The sequence below is a fragment of the Mirounga leonina genome, unplaced genomic scaffold (assembly GCF_011800145.1).
Source record: "Mirounga leonina isolate KUSES-001 unplaced genomic scaffold, KU_Mleo_1.0 Mir_165, whole genome shotgun sequence".
Classification (NCBI taxonomy): Eukaryota; Metazoa; Chordata; class Mammalia; order Carnivora; family Phocidae; genus Mirounga; species Mirounga leonina.
In genome coordinates this window covers 34,721,334-34,734,426 of record NW_023270415.1, presented here as the reverse complement: position 1 = coordinate 34,734,426, position 13,093 = coordinate 34,721,334, and the positions used below count along the sequence as shown (strand labels likewise).

Here is a 13,093-nt window from a genome sequence, read left to right as displayed (position 1 = left end):
ACTGACTGAGCCAGCCAGGCCTCCTCTGTTATTTTTCTTTAGTGGCTTTTCTGAACAAATGATTTCTTTGTCATATATAGCCACTGAAGTCTCTCTTCTGTTAGCTTAGTGGTCAGTTAATGATTGAACAGGTAGTTTATAAAATGTCTGGAACCCAAATGTTTTCCAGTGTTGATCATAGGGCTCTGTGTAGGTATTGGGACATACCTTTAACACTTAGCTGGGCAGTTTTAAACTGTACCTAGCTTTCAATTCCTGTTTATGAAGAGCCTTAAGGTCAGCAGGTGGTAAGCTTAGGGCCATCTCAGATCTTTCCTAAGGATGTGTGTCCTTTTTGGATTTTCAGGGATATTTTGGAGCTTTTTTTTCCCCCAAAATGCTTTGCTATTTAATTCAGTAACAAAATAATTCACATTTCACTATGCTTTCAAAGCATGACATTTGAAGTCCATTTTATCTTCCTTTGACATATGCATTGGTAATAAAAAATAAAATGTCATGGTATGGCAGTATGCGTGGCACTCAAAATTCTGTCAGGTTATAACCCTCTCAGTGTGATTCACAGGGTTATGGAGCAGCAGTGGGAATCCGTTAAAATACCACATATGATGGGGCGCCTAGGTGGCTCAGTGTTAAGCGACTGCCTTCGGCTCAGGTCATGATCCCAGGGTCCTGAGATCGAGTCCCACATTGGTCTCCCTGCTCAGTGGGGAGCCTGCTTCTCCCTCTCCCTCTGCCACTCCCCCTGCTTGTGCTCTCTATCTTTCTGACAAATAAATAAATAAAATCTTAAAAATATATATATATCATATGATCTCTCATCACAATTCACCTCTGCCATGTTGAGCAAAAGCAGTCATAGTCAATGCATAAGTGATGAGCATGACTGTTGTTCTAGTAAAGCATTATTCGTGGGCACTGAAATTTGAATTGAATATAATTTTCATATGTCATGAAATATTCTTTTGGCTTTTCTTTACTGAAGCTTTTCAGAGCCCTTAGGGACATCTCTACCTAACCTTCCTCCCCACCGCCCCTAGGAAGCAGCTTTATCCTTTATCACTAGGGCCTTTTCAGTTTAGGTGAAATATGTACAAGGCCAGTCTTCCAGGGAGCCACCAAACAGATCAGGACAAATAATTAATTATAGCTCTCCATGAATGAGATCTGTTCCATTTGGTACCAGGAATGGTGGGCTGTTTTCACAGCTCCCACTGAGACTGGGAGTATGGGAAGGGACTGGAGTAGGATAAAACAGCACAAAGTTCACTGTTCTCATTAGGAATAATCTCTTGCTTTGAATAAGCATTCCCAGGTCACTGCAAGCTTTAGGTTAATTTTGGAGTTCCAAAAAAACATTGATTCTAATAATTGTTGCTCATTTTTATTTATTGCTTTTATGGAGGAGAGAATTCAGATTTCTTTACTTGCCGTTTTCACTTACGTCACTGTCAGTCTGTCTTAATTTTAATCCAATTTGGCTTTCAGTTGGGGTGTTTGGACCATTTACATTTAATGTGATTAATGATATTTTTGGTTTTAAATTTCCTATCTTTCTATTTTCTATTTGTTCCATCTGTTCTCATTTTCTTCTTTTTCTGCCTTCTTTTGTATTGGTCATTTTTTAGATTCCATTTTATTTATTTGAGTGACTGTAATTGTATTATGTTGTTTTAGTGGTTGCTTTAAGTTTTATAGCGTACATCTTTAACTTATAGTCCACATCAAGCGATATATACTTCATGTGTTAATGACTGCTCTTTGTGCTGTTACTGTGATACGTCTTTGACATATTGTTAAAAATCTCAGAATACTGCCAGTCTAATCAGGGAAGAAAATGTTTAGGATTCATCCATAAGCTTGTGTTTGCTTTGCATATAGAAGATAGATATATAAGAGAAAAGTGATGTTATCCAGAGTCCTGATATGTGGTAGAAGATCAGAACACCAAATTTGAAACCCTGTGTGACCCCTCTAGTCATTTGGATTTGGGCAACTGGATAACTCTCAGTGGAGATAAGTGCACATCACCTATAGAGGGGGTGTGTGTGTGTGTGTGCACCTATGCACGTATGTGTGTTTTAAGGTACACTTTTTAATTTTCAATAAACTCATCAAAATTTTGGTGGAGAATAGATTTATTTTATTTATTTTATTTTTTTATTTTATTTATTTATTTATTTATTTTTAAAAGATTTTATTTATTTATTTGACAGAGAGAGAGATAGCGAGAGCAGGAACAGAAGCAGGGGGAGTGGGAGAGGGAGAAGCAGGCTTCCCGTGGAGCAGGGAGCCCGATGTGGGACTCGATCCCAGGACCCTGGGACCATGACCTGAGCTGAAGGCAGACGCTTAACGACTGAGCCACCCAGGCGCCCTATTTTATTTTTTTTAATGTTTTTTTATTTATTTATTCATGAGAGTCAGAGAGAGAGAGAGAGAGGCAGAGGCAGAGGGAGAAGCAGGCTCCCCACCTAGCAGGGAGCCCAAAGCGGGACTCGATCCCGGGACTCCAGGATCATGACCTGAGCCGAAGGCAGACGCTTAACCATCTGAGCCACCCAGGCGCCCCTTTGGTGGAGAATAGATTTAAACAGAAGTTTGTTTTAGTTAAAATCTTTCTGGTTATAATCATTAAAACCCCACACAAATAAGCTCAAACAAAAACAGGAGGTGTTTTTTTGTTTTGTTTTGTTTTGTTTATAAGGAACTACTTACTGTCTTTCATAGAACCTAAAGGCAGGGTGCTTTTGGTTCAGGAAAAACTGGCTCGATTGCTCTGATGTTCCATTGTCTTTCCTCTTTGCTGTTACCTGCAAATCTTTTTCTCTACAGACTATTTTTTTCTCATTCTAAGTCTTGTGACTTTCTACAGAACTTGAGTTTATAAAGCTTGGATATTTTTGGATTTAGTCCTTTGGGATGAAACTCAGTCTCAGTTTAGGTGTATTGTCTCAACTATGGCTACAGGGACAAAGTCACAATCGACAAATGTGGCTTATTACTGTAACAGTGCAGATGGGAGAAGAGGCAGCTTGCTGAAAAGAGGATGAGAAAATAAAATGATAGTTATTCAGTTTCTAAATTTATACTCATCATAAACACGAATCATTATTTCCCCGTTGTGCTGATAACTTCCTTAGAGACTCTGTTCTTTATCTTGTATTACAGTTTTCTATAAACGTGTCCTTGAATTCTTTAAGGTCCATGTCTACTTTTCTTTTATATGACAGTATATTTAATACAGTTTTTATGCTAAGTTTTTGTTGAATGAGAATGACTATTGAGGAATAAATACTCAGTTTTACCTTGTATTGAATGGAACCTTAGTAGAGTATTATTATTCTTACATGTTTTTTACTTCTGTTTTTAGTGGTATGCAATCTGTATTAGTGATGTTGGAGATTATGAAGGCATCAAGGCTAAAATTGCAAATGCCTACATTATCAAGGAGCATTTTGAGGTACTGTTGAATTTTAAAAGGAATTAGTTTTTTAAATAAATTTCTGTTTCACTTATCTATTGCTGTAGAGCAAACCACCTAAAACTTAGAGGTCTAATGCAGTGACAGCTTATTTCTCAAAATTTTGTGGGTTAACTATGTAGTGGTGCTTCTGATGATCTGTTTGGTGTAGCTGAAGTCATTCATACTGCTGCCTTCACCTCTGACTTCAGCTAGAACAGAATGTACAAGATGGCCTCTTACATGACGGTTTCTCTCCACTTTTCTTTGCATTATTTAGTAGTCTAGCCCATGCTTCTTTACAGCATGGTAGCTGGCTTCCAGGAATGAACATTCCAAGATAAAATTCCAGTGCGCAAACTTTTATCAAGCTTCTTTCTGTTTTGCATCACACTTGGTAATATCCTGTGGACCTAAACAAGTCATGTAGCCAAGACCAGAGTATGTGGGAGGGAACTTTACAAGGTCCTGAATACCCTGAGTTGTGGTCTGGTGTAAAATCTAACACAATTGACAAACCACTCCCAATAATAATCGTACTATTTACAATTATTATCTCTGTGTATTTTGTGTTTTCATATTTTCCCCTAAAGTTACTTTTTTTCTTTTTTTTAAGATTTTATTTGTTTATTTGAAAGAGAGAGAGACACACAGCAAGAGAGGGAACACAAGCAGGGGGGAGTGGAAGAGGGAGAAGCAGGCTCCCCGCTGAGCAGGGAGCCTGATGTGGGGCTCGATCCCAGGACTCTGGGATCGTGACCTGAGCTGAAGGGAGATGCGCTACGACTGAGCCACCCAGGCGCCCCTAAAGTTACTTCTTTTATAGTAAGCTCTTCCTTAGATGCCAGATATTCTCCAGGAGTTTGTATATTTCATGATGTGCCATATACACTACCTCATTGTCCTAAACAAAACTAAACAAAAACTCCCGAAAAACTGCCACTAAAAATTCAGCATATTTATTTCTCTTTTGGTATTGTAGACCATCTCAAAAATACAGAAGAAGAGAATGTAATGGAAACATTCATAGGAAGAATGCTAGATAAGCTGTCTAATAGCTTTTCTGAATTTTATGATTATAGTCTCAATTCTTATTTTACACAATGGGTAATAGAAAAGAACACTGGACTGGGAATCAGGAGACCTAGCTTTTATTTTGGCATCAGTAGTATACACACACACACACACACACACACACACGTATACGTGTGTATGCTGCATGTACATATATATTTTCAATTTAATAATATGCAACATTTTTCACATTTTAAGACCTTTCTTGAAATCAGATTGCATTATATAATCAGTGGTATCTTTTAATAGGCAATGCTTTTTTCTTTTCAATGATAGATATAATAATGATGTGTAGTAACTTTCATGGTTATCTTGGATTCTGTGAAATGTCATAATTTGCTCAGTGGCATTAAATAAATCACCTAAGTTATTCTGTACCATAGTATGTAGAAATATATGACAAATATCTTCCAATATAAATCATGAAAAATTACAGAAATATATTAATGGAAACAGAGGTTATAGATTATTTTTTAAAAACCAATGTTTTCGGGCACCTGGGTGGCTCAGTCCATTAAGCGTCTGCCTTTGGCTCAGGTCATGATCCCAGGGCCCTGGGATCGAGCCCCACATTGGGCTCTCTGCTCAGCAGGGAGTCTGCTTCTCCTTCTGTCTGCTGCTCCCCCTGCTTATGCTCTCTCTGTCAAATGAATAAATAAAATCTTTAAAAAAATCGATGTTTTACAGATTTCAAAGTGTGTTAAGTATACATTAAAAATGATATTTAGTATTTACATACTAAAAAGATCATTTGTACTGTTATTCCTAATTCCACTATTATATCTAAAGCCATAAGGAATTACTATTTTTGGATTGTTGTTGTTTTTAAGATTTTAAATAATCTCTACACCCAACATGGGGCTCAAGCATGGTTCACCGACTGAGCCAGCCAGGTGCCCCTATCTTTGGATTGTTTTTGAAAACACTTAAACTAATGGCAAGAATTATAAAAGAAAGGGTTTGCTTGAGAGCAGCCCCTCTCAACCCATTCCATAAGAAAATTAAATTCCCTAAAGTATCCATTGCATGTTATGAATTAACTTCTCTCCCTTGCATCTAGAATGATACTAGCTCTATACCAATCTATACCTTGATAGATTGGAGAAAACAGTTATTCATATAATTTTTTGTAGGGTTTAATTTTCTAGTGGAACTCCAATTAGGAAAGGTTGCTTAGTGTATAAGTTGTGTATACTTTAAAACATATTTTGCTATAAATCATATCACTATTTAATGGAAAAGTAAAAAAAAGTCAGTGCTGATTCTTACTCATATTAATGAAGCAAGATTTCTGCTAAGTCATACTTGGTTATTAGCCTTATTCTAGCTATTACCTCTACTACTGCTAACATTAAATCAGCGTCAGTAATAAATTGGTACTTTGGAAAGTAAAATTATGCTGGTTATAGAAGATATTACTGTGTTAAATACCTCCTGTTACTTACTCATTTAATTTTTACCACAACTCTATTATGTAGGTATATTACTCTTACCGATTCTATAAAACAGCAAACTCAGGCATGGCAAGAAGAGAGAACTTGCCAAGGTAAAAACTTGGAGCTGTGACTTGAACCCTGGTAGTCTGGCTTCAGAGCCCATACTGGTAACCAATCCAAATATTTTAAAATGTGTATCTCACACATTACTGACAGAAAGTGAAGATGTGGGCTTTAAGAAAAACGTAAGATAGGAGTCTCAATTTTTTTAAAAGGGTCTTTTATTTTTAATAGGATTAACATTCATCTGAGATTTTTCTCAGTGGCTTTCGACAAAATAATGGATAAAAGGAAAAATAGTTGCTTTAAGGTTGTTCTGTAGTTTATGCTTTACATTAATTCACATAGGACTTTCATATAGTAAATAGAAATTAGGGAGACTTTATCAATGTATTTTACATTGTACATATTATTTTACTAATACATTCTGTGAATAAGTATTATTTATTTTTCCTTTGTAAGTATAGATGGTGAAGTTGAATGAAATGTACATACAGGAAGAAACTTTGTAAAAGTATTAAGTACTTTGATCTCCTTTTAGGAAAGAATACTATTTAATCCAGTATTCATATAGAACTTGCCAAAAAGAACCTCCTTATTTAGAAGAAACATTGAGAACTATAGATTACTGTTTTCAAAATTAGATTCATTTACAAATTTCATGTTTTTTCTCATATTGATAAATCCTGTTAGTTGCTGAACTTTATATAAATAGAGTTTAATACAAGTCATTAACAGTGTATTGAAATGAATTTAACCACATTGAAGAATGAAGAGGGGAAAAAAGTTGGTATTACCATAGAACAATTGAAATGCCAGGTTGCCAAAAAAAAAAAAATTTTTTTTTTTTTTTAAAGATTTTATTTATTTGACAGAGAGAGACACAGCGAGAGAGGGAACACAAGCAGGGGGAGTGGGAGAGGGAGAAGCAGATCCTGGCTGAGCAGGGAGCCCGATGTGGGGCTCGATCCCAGGACCCTGGGATCATGACCTGAGCTGAAGGCAGACGCCTAATGACTGAGCCACCCAGGCACCCCACCAAAATGTTTTTTTTAAATCATGACTTTTGTTTTCATCAAACATAGTACTTACTTGTGTTTAGAAAACAAATATGATTGACTTTCTCATTTCTTGTTAGAAAGCAATTGAACTGAACCCAAAAGATGCTACCTCAATTCACCTTATGGGTATTTGGTAAGAACATTTCTTTAAATAAATATTTCAGTTGTAGTTAGTATGATCTTATTTTGTAGTATATAAAACAAGATGTAAAGTATTTAAAAGTATTTGGCATTCATGAATGTTTAATTATTATATTAACTAGCAGTTGTGATGTAACACTAAATTTGACTGTGATCATGTTAACCATTGTTATTCAGATCATTTAGAAATATGTATTAAAATGAAAAAGGCATTAAAACTTTTGCTAGACTTTGAAATTCCCTTTGTTGGGAAAGACTGTTCTTACTTACCAGGCTAAATGAAATTGGATTAATCTAACTATATAGCAATACAGTTCAATGCCCTAAGAGGGTCTTTACATCTTCAAGGTGTCTCAAATGCAGTCTGCTCATATGAGGAATAATATAATCTGACTTTCAGTATCTTTCCACTTTAGTGTATTACATTTTGCTGGTATGAGCATACACTAATGTGTTTAAATGCTTGCTGATTTAAGAGTCTTTTTTTTTTTTTTTTTTTAAAGATTTTATTTATTTTGACAGAGAGAGACACAGCGAGATAGGGAACACAAGCAGGGGGAGTGGGAGAGGGAGAAGCAGGCTTCCCGCTGAGCAGGGAGCCCGATGCAGAGCTTGATCCCAGGACCCTGGGACCATGACCTGAGCCGAAGGCAGACGCTTAATGACTGAGCCACCCAGGCGCCCCAAGTCTTTTTTTTTTTTTAAAGATTATTTATTTATTTGAGAGTGAGTGAGTGAGAGAGAGCACAAGCAGGGGGAGAAGCAGACTCCCTGCTGAGCAGGGAGCCCAATGCGGGGCTTGATCCCAGGACCCCTAGGATCATGACCTGAGCCGAAGGCAGACACTTAACAGACTGAGACACCCAGGCGCCCCTTAAGAGTCTTTCTTGAGACAGGTTTGCTGCTATTTTCTTTGGGTGTAGTCTGCAGACCTGAATATTTTATTGTCTTAAAAATAAATGGCGTAGACAGCCCTATATCAGATTCTTAAAAAGGAGTTAAATATCCTTCAAGACAAAGGACGATATTAAACTAACAAAATGCTTACTGAGAACTAATATAATGGAGAGACAGTGCTAGGGAGGACACACGAATAAGATACAATGGCTACCTCAGGGAGTTCAGACCCTAGTCAAAGATGCAGTACCCCTACCTAGATCAGAAAGTTGTCAAGATCTTTGGATGTTAATCATTTGCCTCACTCTTTTATATAGGCAGACTTAAATTGTTGTTTGCCATTGTTATTTATACATATCATGTTTAGTTCTGTCATTTTTTTAAACTTCTCTGAGTTAGTTTTTCTTACTGGAAAAAATAGGGGTAATGATCCTAATCATTTAGTTCCTTGTAAGGAGTAGATGAGAGATAATCACTGAGCACCTGGAACAGAGTGAGCACTTAGTGATGAATGATATATACTGTTAATCATTACTAGTATTGTTGCTTATTACTTTAATCACAGGATACATCCTAATTGATGGATCAATATAAATCATTCTCTAGATAATTCAGTGGTAATATTAACCTGCTGGATATTATGTAAAGTGCAAAGTGTTTCAAGGTACAACAGAAGAAGATACCTTTTATATCTGTTAAGATGCTTAGTTTTCTGTAAGAGAAAAAAAGGTGCAATTGAGATGTATATGTTATTTCTTTATAGGTGTTACACATTTGCTGAAATGCCTTGGTATCAAAGAAGAATTGCTAAAATGCTGTTTGCAACTCCTCCTAGTTCCACCTATGAGGAGGTAGTGTGCTGTCCTTTGTTAAGCTAGTACTGATTTCTTAACTGCAGTGCCATTCTGCGGTGTTCAGATCTGGAGCTTTGGGCAGTGACGCCTTTGAGCACGTTTCTAACCATCCAGTGCAGCTATCTTATCACAAAGGCTTAATACTTATAATCTATGACTGGTGAGTGGTTTTTTTTTTTTAATTTAGGTGAGTGTCTGATGATTCTGGTATATTGTCGGCTATAATAATAGCTCATGCCTAAAATCTGCCATTGTTTTCTGTTTGAAATCTACACCATATAAAAGTCATAAAATAGAATAAGAAATTCAACAACTAATAGCATTAGTTTTACATATGTGTTCTACACACTAACAGTTATTTACCTGGAAAATCATGTATTTGTATAGATAAAGGAAGAATAATTATAACTTTTTTAGAAAGTGGGGTTGAAAGGCTTATACTCTTATATTTTCAAGGCCTTTTGCTTCCTTGTTGAAAATAAAATTTGGAAGGGATTTCTGGGCAAACATTTTGAGTAACTTACACCACTAAAATTTTCAGAGTAAGGAAATAAGGCCGTTGAAAAAGCTTTCCTAGTACCTGTGTCATGACAAGGAGCTATTTTTTCCTTCTGGCAGGCTATGGTGTAGAATTTGATACAAAAATATTTAGCTGAATAATCAGAACACAGTTGGGAAATATATATTGTTATTAAAAGAATGTATTTTAAGGAAAAAAGATACAGTCAGTCAGCTCTACTATAACAAATTAGTTATGTTCCTAGGAAACCAGACATTATAAAAACAGCTTAAATGGGAAAAAAAGGAACTAAGAGTTTCAGACTCACAATAACATTCTATGTTGGAATTTCAGTAATAAAGGACTTTTAAAAAATTTATTGGTACAACCTATGTATCACTGAGTAAATTTAGCTTTTGATTTTATCAGGTTTTTATGGGTAGTGACTTATGACTTAAGAAGAGAAGGATCAAAATAGCTGAGTTGCATGTGATAATGTTCTTTCCTTTCTGCACTTGATGCTGGTTTGGTACAAGTTCTAAGCAGCAATCAAGTTATTACTAGAAGTGGTCCATACACTGTAATCTGTGCTCTGATGATTTAATAATGTTCAATTTTGCTGTGTTAACTTACACTGTTGATGAATTGACCTTTAAGATGTTTTAATTTACTTCCTGACTTTTGAGGAAATGTTTTTTTAATATTGATTCTGTTATAACCCTTTTCATTATGTTTGGGCTCTTTGTGTTTTTAACAGGCATTAGGCTACTTTCACAGGGCAGAGCAAGGTAACATTTTTCTATTTCACATACTAGTGTACTTAAAATTGTGTGAATGCTTTATATATAATAGGAATTTTTATTTTTATTTTTATTTATTTGAGCAAGAGTATGAGCACAAGTGGGGGGAGGCAGAGGGAGAAGCAGACTCCCCACTGAGCAGGGAGCCTGATGTGGGGCTTGATCCCAGGATCATGGCCTAAACCGAAGCAGACGCTCAACTGACTGAGCCATACAGGCGCCCCGATATAATAGGAATTTTTAAAACAAAAATGTTACTTATTCTAATATACTTCTTTTTGCACTAGAGATTATCAGTTTTTTGTCTTTATTCAGTAAAAATCACCAGAGTAAGAAGTGGGCTGCTACTGAATTTAGAGCTACAGTTCTGGAATGGTCCTTTATTTGATATTATTCAATTTTCTTTTTTGAGAGGAGGCTTTGACAAGTTAATGGTCTTATTTAAGATTACACAGCTGATTAGAAACATTTATTTAAATGTTTAAAAAATTTTTTTGAGGTATATATTATAATTGACATAACAGTAGTTTCAGGTGTATAGCATACGGATTTGTTGAGATGTTTTTAGGATAGCAAAAAAATTTTTTTTTTTTAATTTCTTCTAAAGAATTATGTCTGAATGTTAAACTATGTCAGTAATATTCTGATTTGCTCTGTTACTGCCTTCCACTGCTAACCTGTTGTGATAGTAGTTTTTATATCATGAATATGAATCTGGGAATAAAGTTTCCTCAAAGGGATTTAGGAGCATAACTGCAAAGTAAAAATAGGGCCTTAGAGAATTAAGCGTTTGGGGTGTTGAGAAAAACATGGTCAGTTAACTCCAGTCATCCTCCAGGTTTTTACCCTATAGGTCACTTCCTCCAGGCGGTCTTTTTTTATGGACCATATCTGGTTTAGAAGCTCCTCCTAGGCTCTTAGTACCTGTTACTTCCCCCATCATAGCCCTTATCACTCCATAGTATGAGTATGTGAGTTGTGAGTATTGTTTACATGTCTAAGACTAAGTTCAGGAATGATGCAGGCTTTGTCATTTTGTTCACAATTTGTTCCTCAGTGCTTAGCATAACGCTATCAAATTTGCTGAATTACTGAATAAACAGATGCATGGATGAACCCCAAGGAAACTTTAAGTACATCTACACAACATCTCATAAATATGTTCAAATTAAAGAAGTAAAACAATTTTGGGTTAAGAAGCAAATGGAGTTAACCATAAATTATACCCAGGGAAAAGTGTGCTTTAAATATAGAAGGTCCCAGGTTGATGATAGGAATCTGTATAAAGAATGAAGTTAGTGAGACAGTCCCATGCTTTCATAGGCTTTTTGTTCAGTTTTCCCTGAGCCAAGAATGTTCTCCACTTTTCTGTTAAAATCCTATTCAGCCGCCAAGGCAGCCCAGATGTAACTTCTTAGTTTCTCTGTTTTCTCATAAATGTGTACTTTAAAATGTGTACACCTGTCAAAGCATTTCTATCATTCTTCTTTTACATTTAGTTATGCTTGTTTACCTCTCCTCTTCATTACAAATTCCGAAAGAACAGTCTTTGTTAAATCTGTATTTGAGTATAACCCACATACAGTAAATGTTAATCAAATGTATGTATGTACACTTGACCCTTAAACAATGAGGGGGTAGGGGTCCCGACCCCCTGCATAGTTGAGAATCTGCATATAATTAACTTTTGGCTCCCCTAAAAGTTAACTACTTACGTAGTCTACTATTGACCGGAGCATAATACTGATAACATAAACAGTTGTTTAAAATAAAATGTATTTTGTATGTTCTATGTATTATAAACTGTATTCCAACAATACAGTAAGCTAGAGAAAATGTTAATAAGAGAAAATACAATTACAGCACTTTACTGTATTTATGGGAAAAAAAAAAAAACAACTCTGCATTTATTTGGACCTGCACGGTTCAAAACTGGGTTAAAGGTCAAATGCATATATATCATGATTTCGTTCATTCATACAGTATATATGTATTGGGTGCATGTTATGTTCTAGGTACTTAGGATATATCAGGGAATAAAAGACATTAATAAAAAGAGAATCCCTATCCTTATAGAGCATACATTCTACCAGGAACCTCAGATTCTCATCTATTAAATGGAGTACCTATTTTATAAAATTGTATGAAAATGAGAAATGTAATAGAATGCCTAGCACATAGCACTGAATAAATGGTACTTTACCAATATTTTTTTGAGATTGTAATAGTTGAACAAAAGAGAATTTTAGTTAGCCTAATCTTATATTGACCACAAATTTATTATTAGAATTTAGACTGAAGAAACTGAGCCTTTAAAAATAAAAACAGTTCTGTTTCATCTGAAATAAATTTTTCTTTTTTATGTACAGTGGATCCAAACTTCTACAGCAAAAACTTGCTTCTTTTAGGAAAGACATATTTGAAGTTACACAATAAAAAGCTTGCTGCCTTCTGGCTAATGAAAGCCAAGGACTATCCAGCACACACAGAGGAGGATAAACAGGTGAGGTATCTCCCAATAAATTAAGGCAGATAGGTTTCTGAGGCGCACTATTAAATAAAGGTGAATTAAGAACTTCTTTAAAAGTATAATTTGTCTAAATGTATATTGTTGAAAACAGTAGTGTGCATTTCAAATTAAACTCATTAACATTTCTGTTAATTTCCGTATAGCAAGTGTTTAGTTACTGTCAACAGATGTTATGAATTACTTGCTGCCTTATTCCTGTTTGACATACATGACAGATCAAATAAGATTTCTAAAATAAAAGGCAAACGATGTGTAGTAATGTGGAAGAATTCTCTAAG

General features: G+C 35.4%; 1 protein-coding gene across 8 annotated transcripts in view; it reads left to right on the top strand.

Annotated features, from left to right (window-relative positions):
- The window catches only part of RMDN1 (regulator of microtubule dynamics 1), a 56,267-nt gene that overhangs the window by 32,653 nt on the left and 10,521 nt on the right, over nt 1-13,093 (top strand). For 6 of the 8 annotated variants that reach the window (XR_004680466.1, XM_035011479.1, XM_035011478.1 and 3 more), the window contains exons 5-9: nt 3,374-3,463; nt 7,172-7,227; nt 8,896-8,983; nt 10,243-10,273; nt 12,655-12,788. Coding sequence is in view for 5 of the 8 variants with exons in the window: in XM_035011479.1 (XP_034867370.1) it covers nt 3,374-3,463; nt 7,172-7,227; nt 8,896-8,983; nt 10,243-10,273; nt 12,655-12,788 (399 nt within the window). In the remaining 3 variants the exon portion in view is untranslated. Of the gene's footprint in view, nt 1-3,373; nt 3,464-7,171; nt 7,228-8,895; nt 9,147-10,242; nt 10,274-12,654; nt 12,789-13,093 lie in introns of those variants that run through there. The other 2 variants (XR_004680467.1, XR_004680468.1) reach the window with 2 other exon arrangements.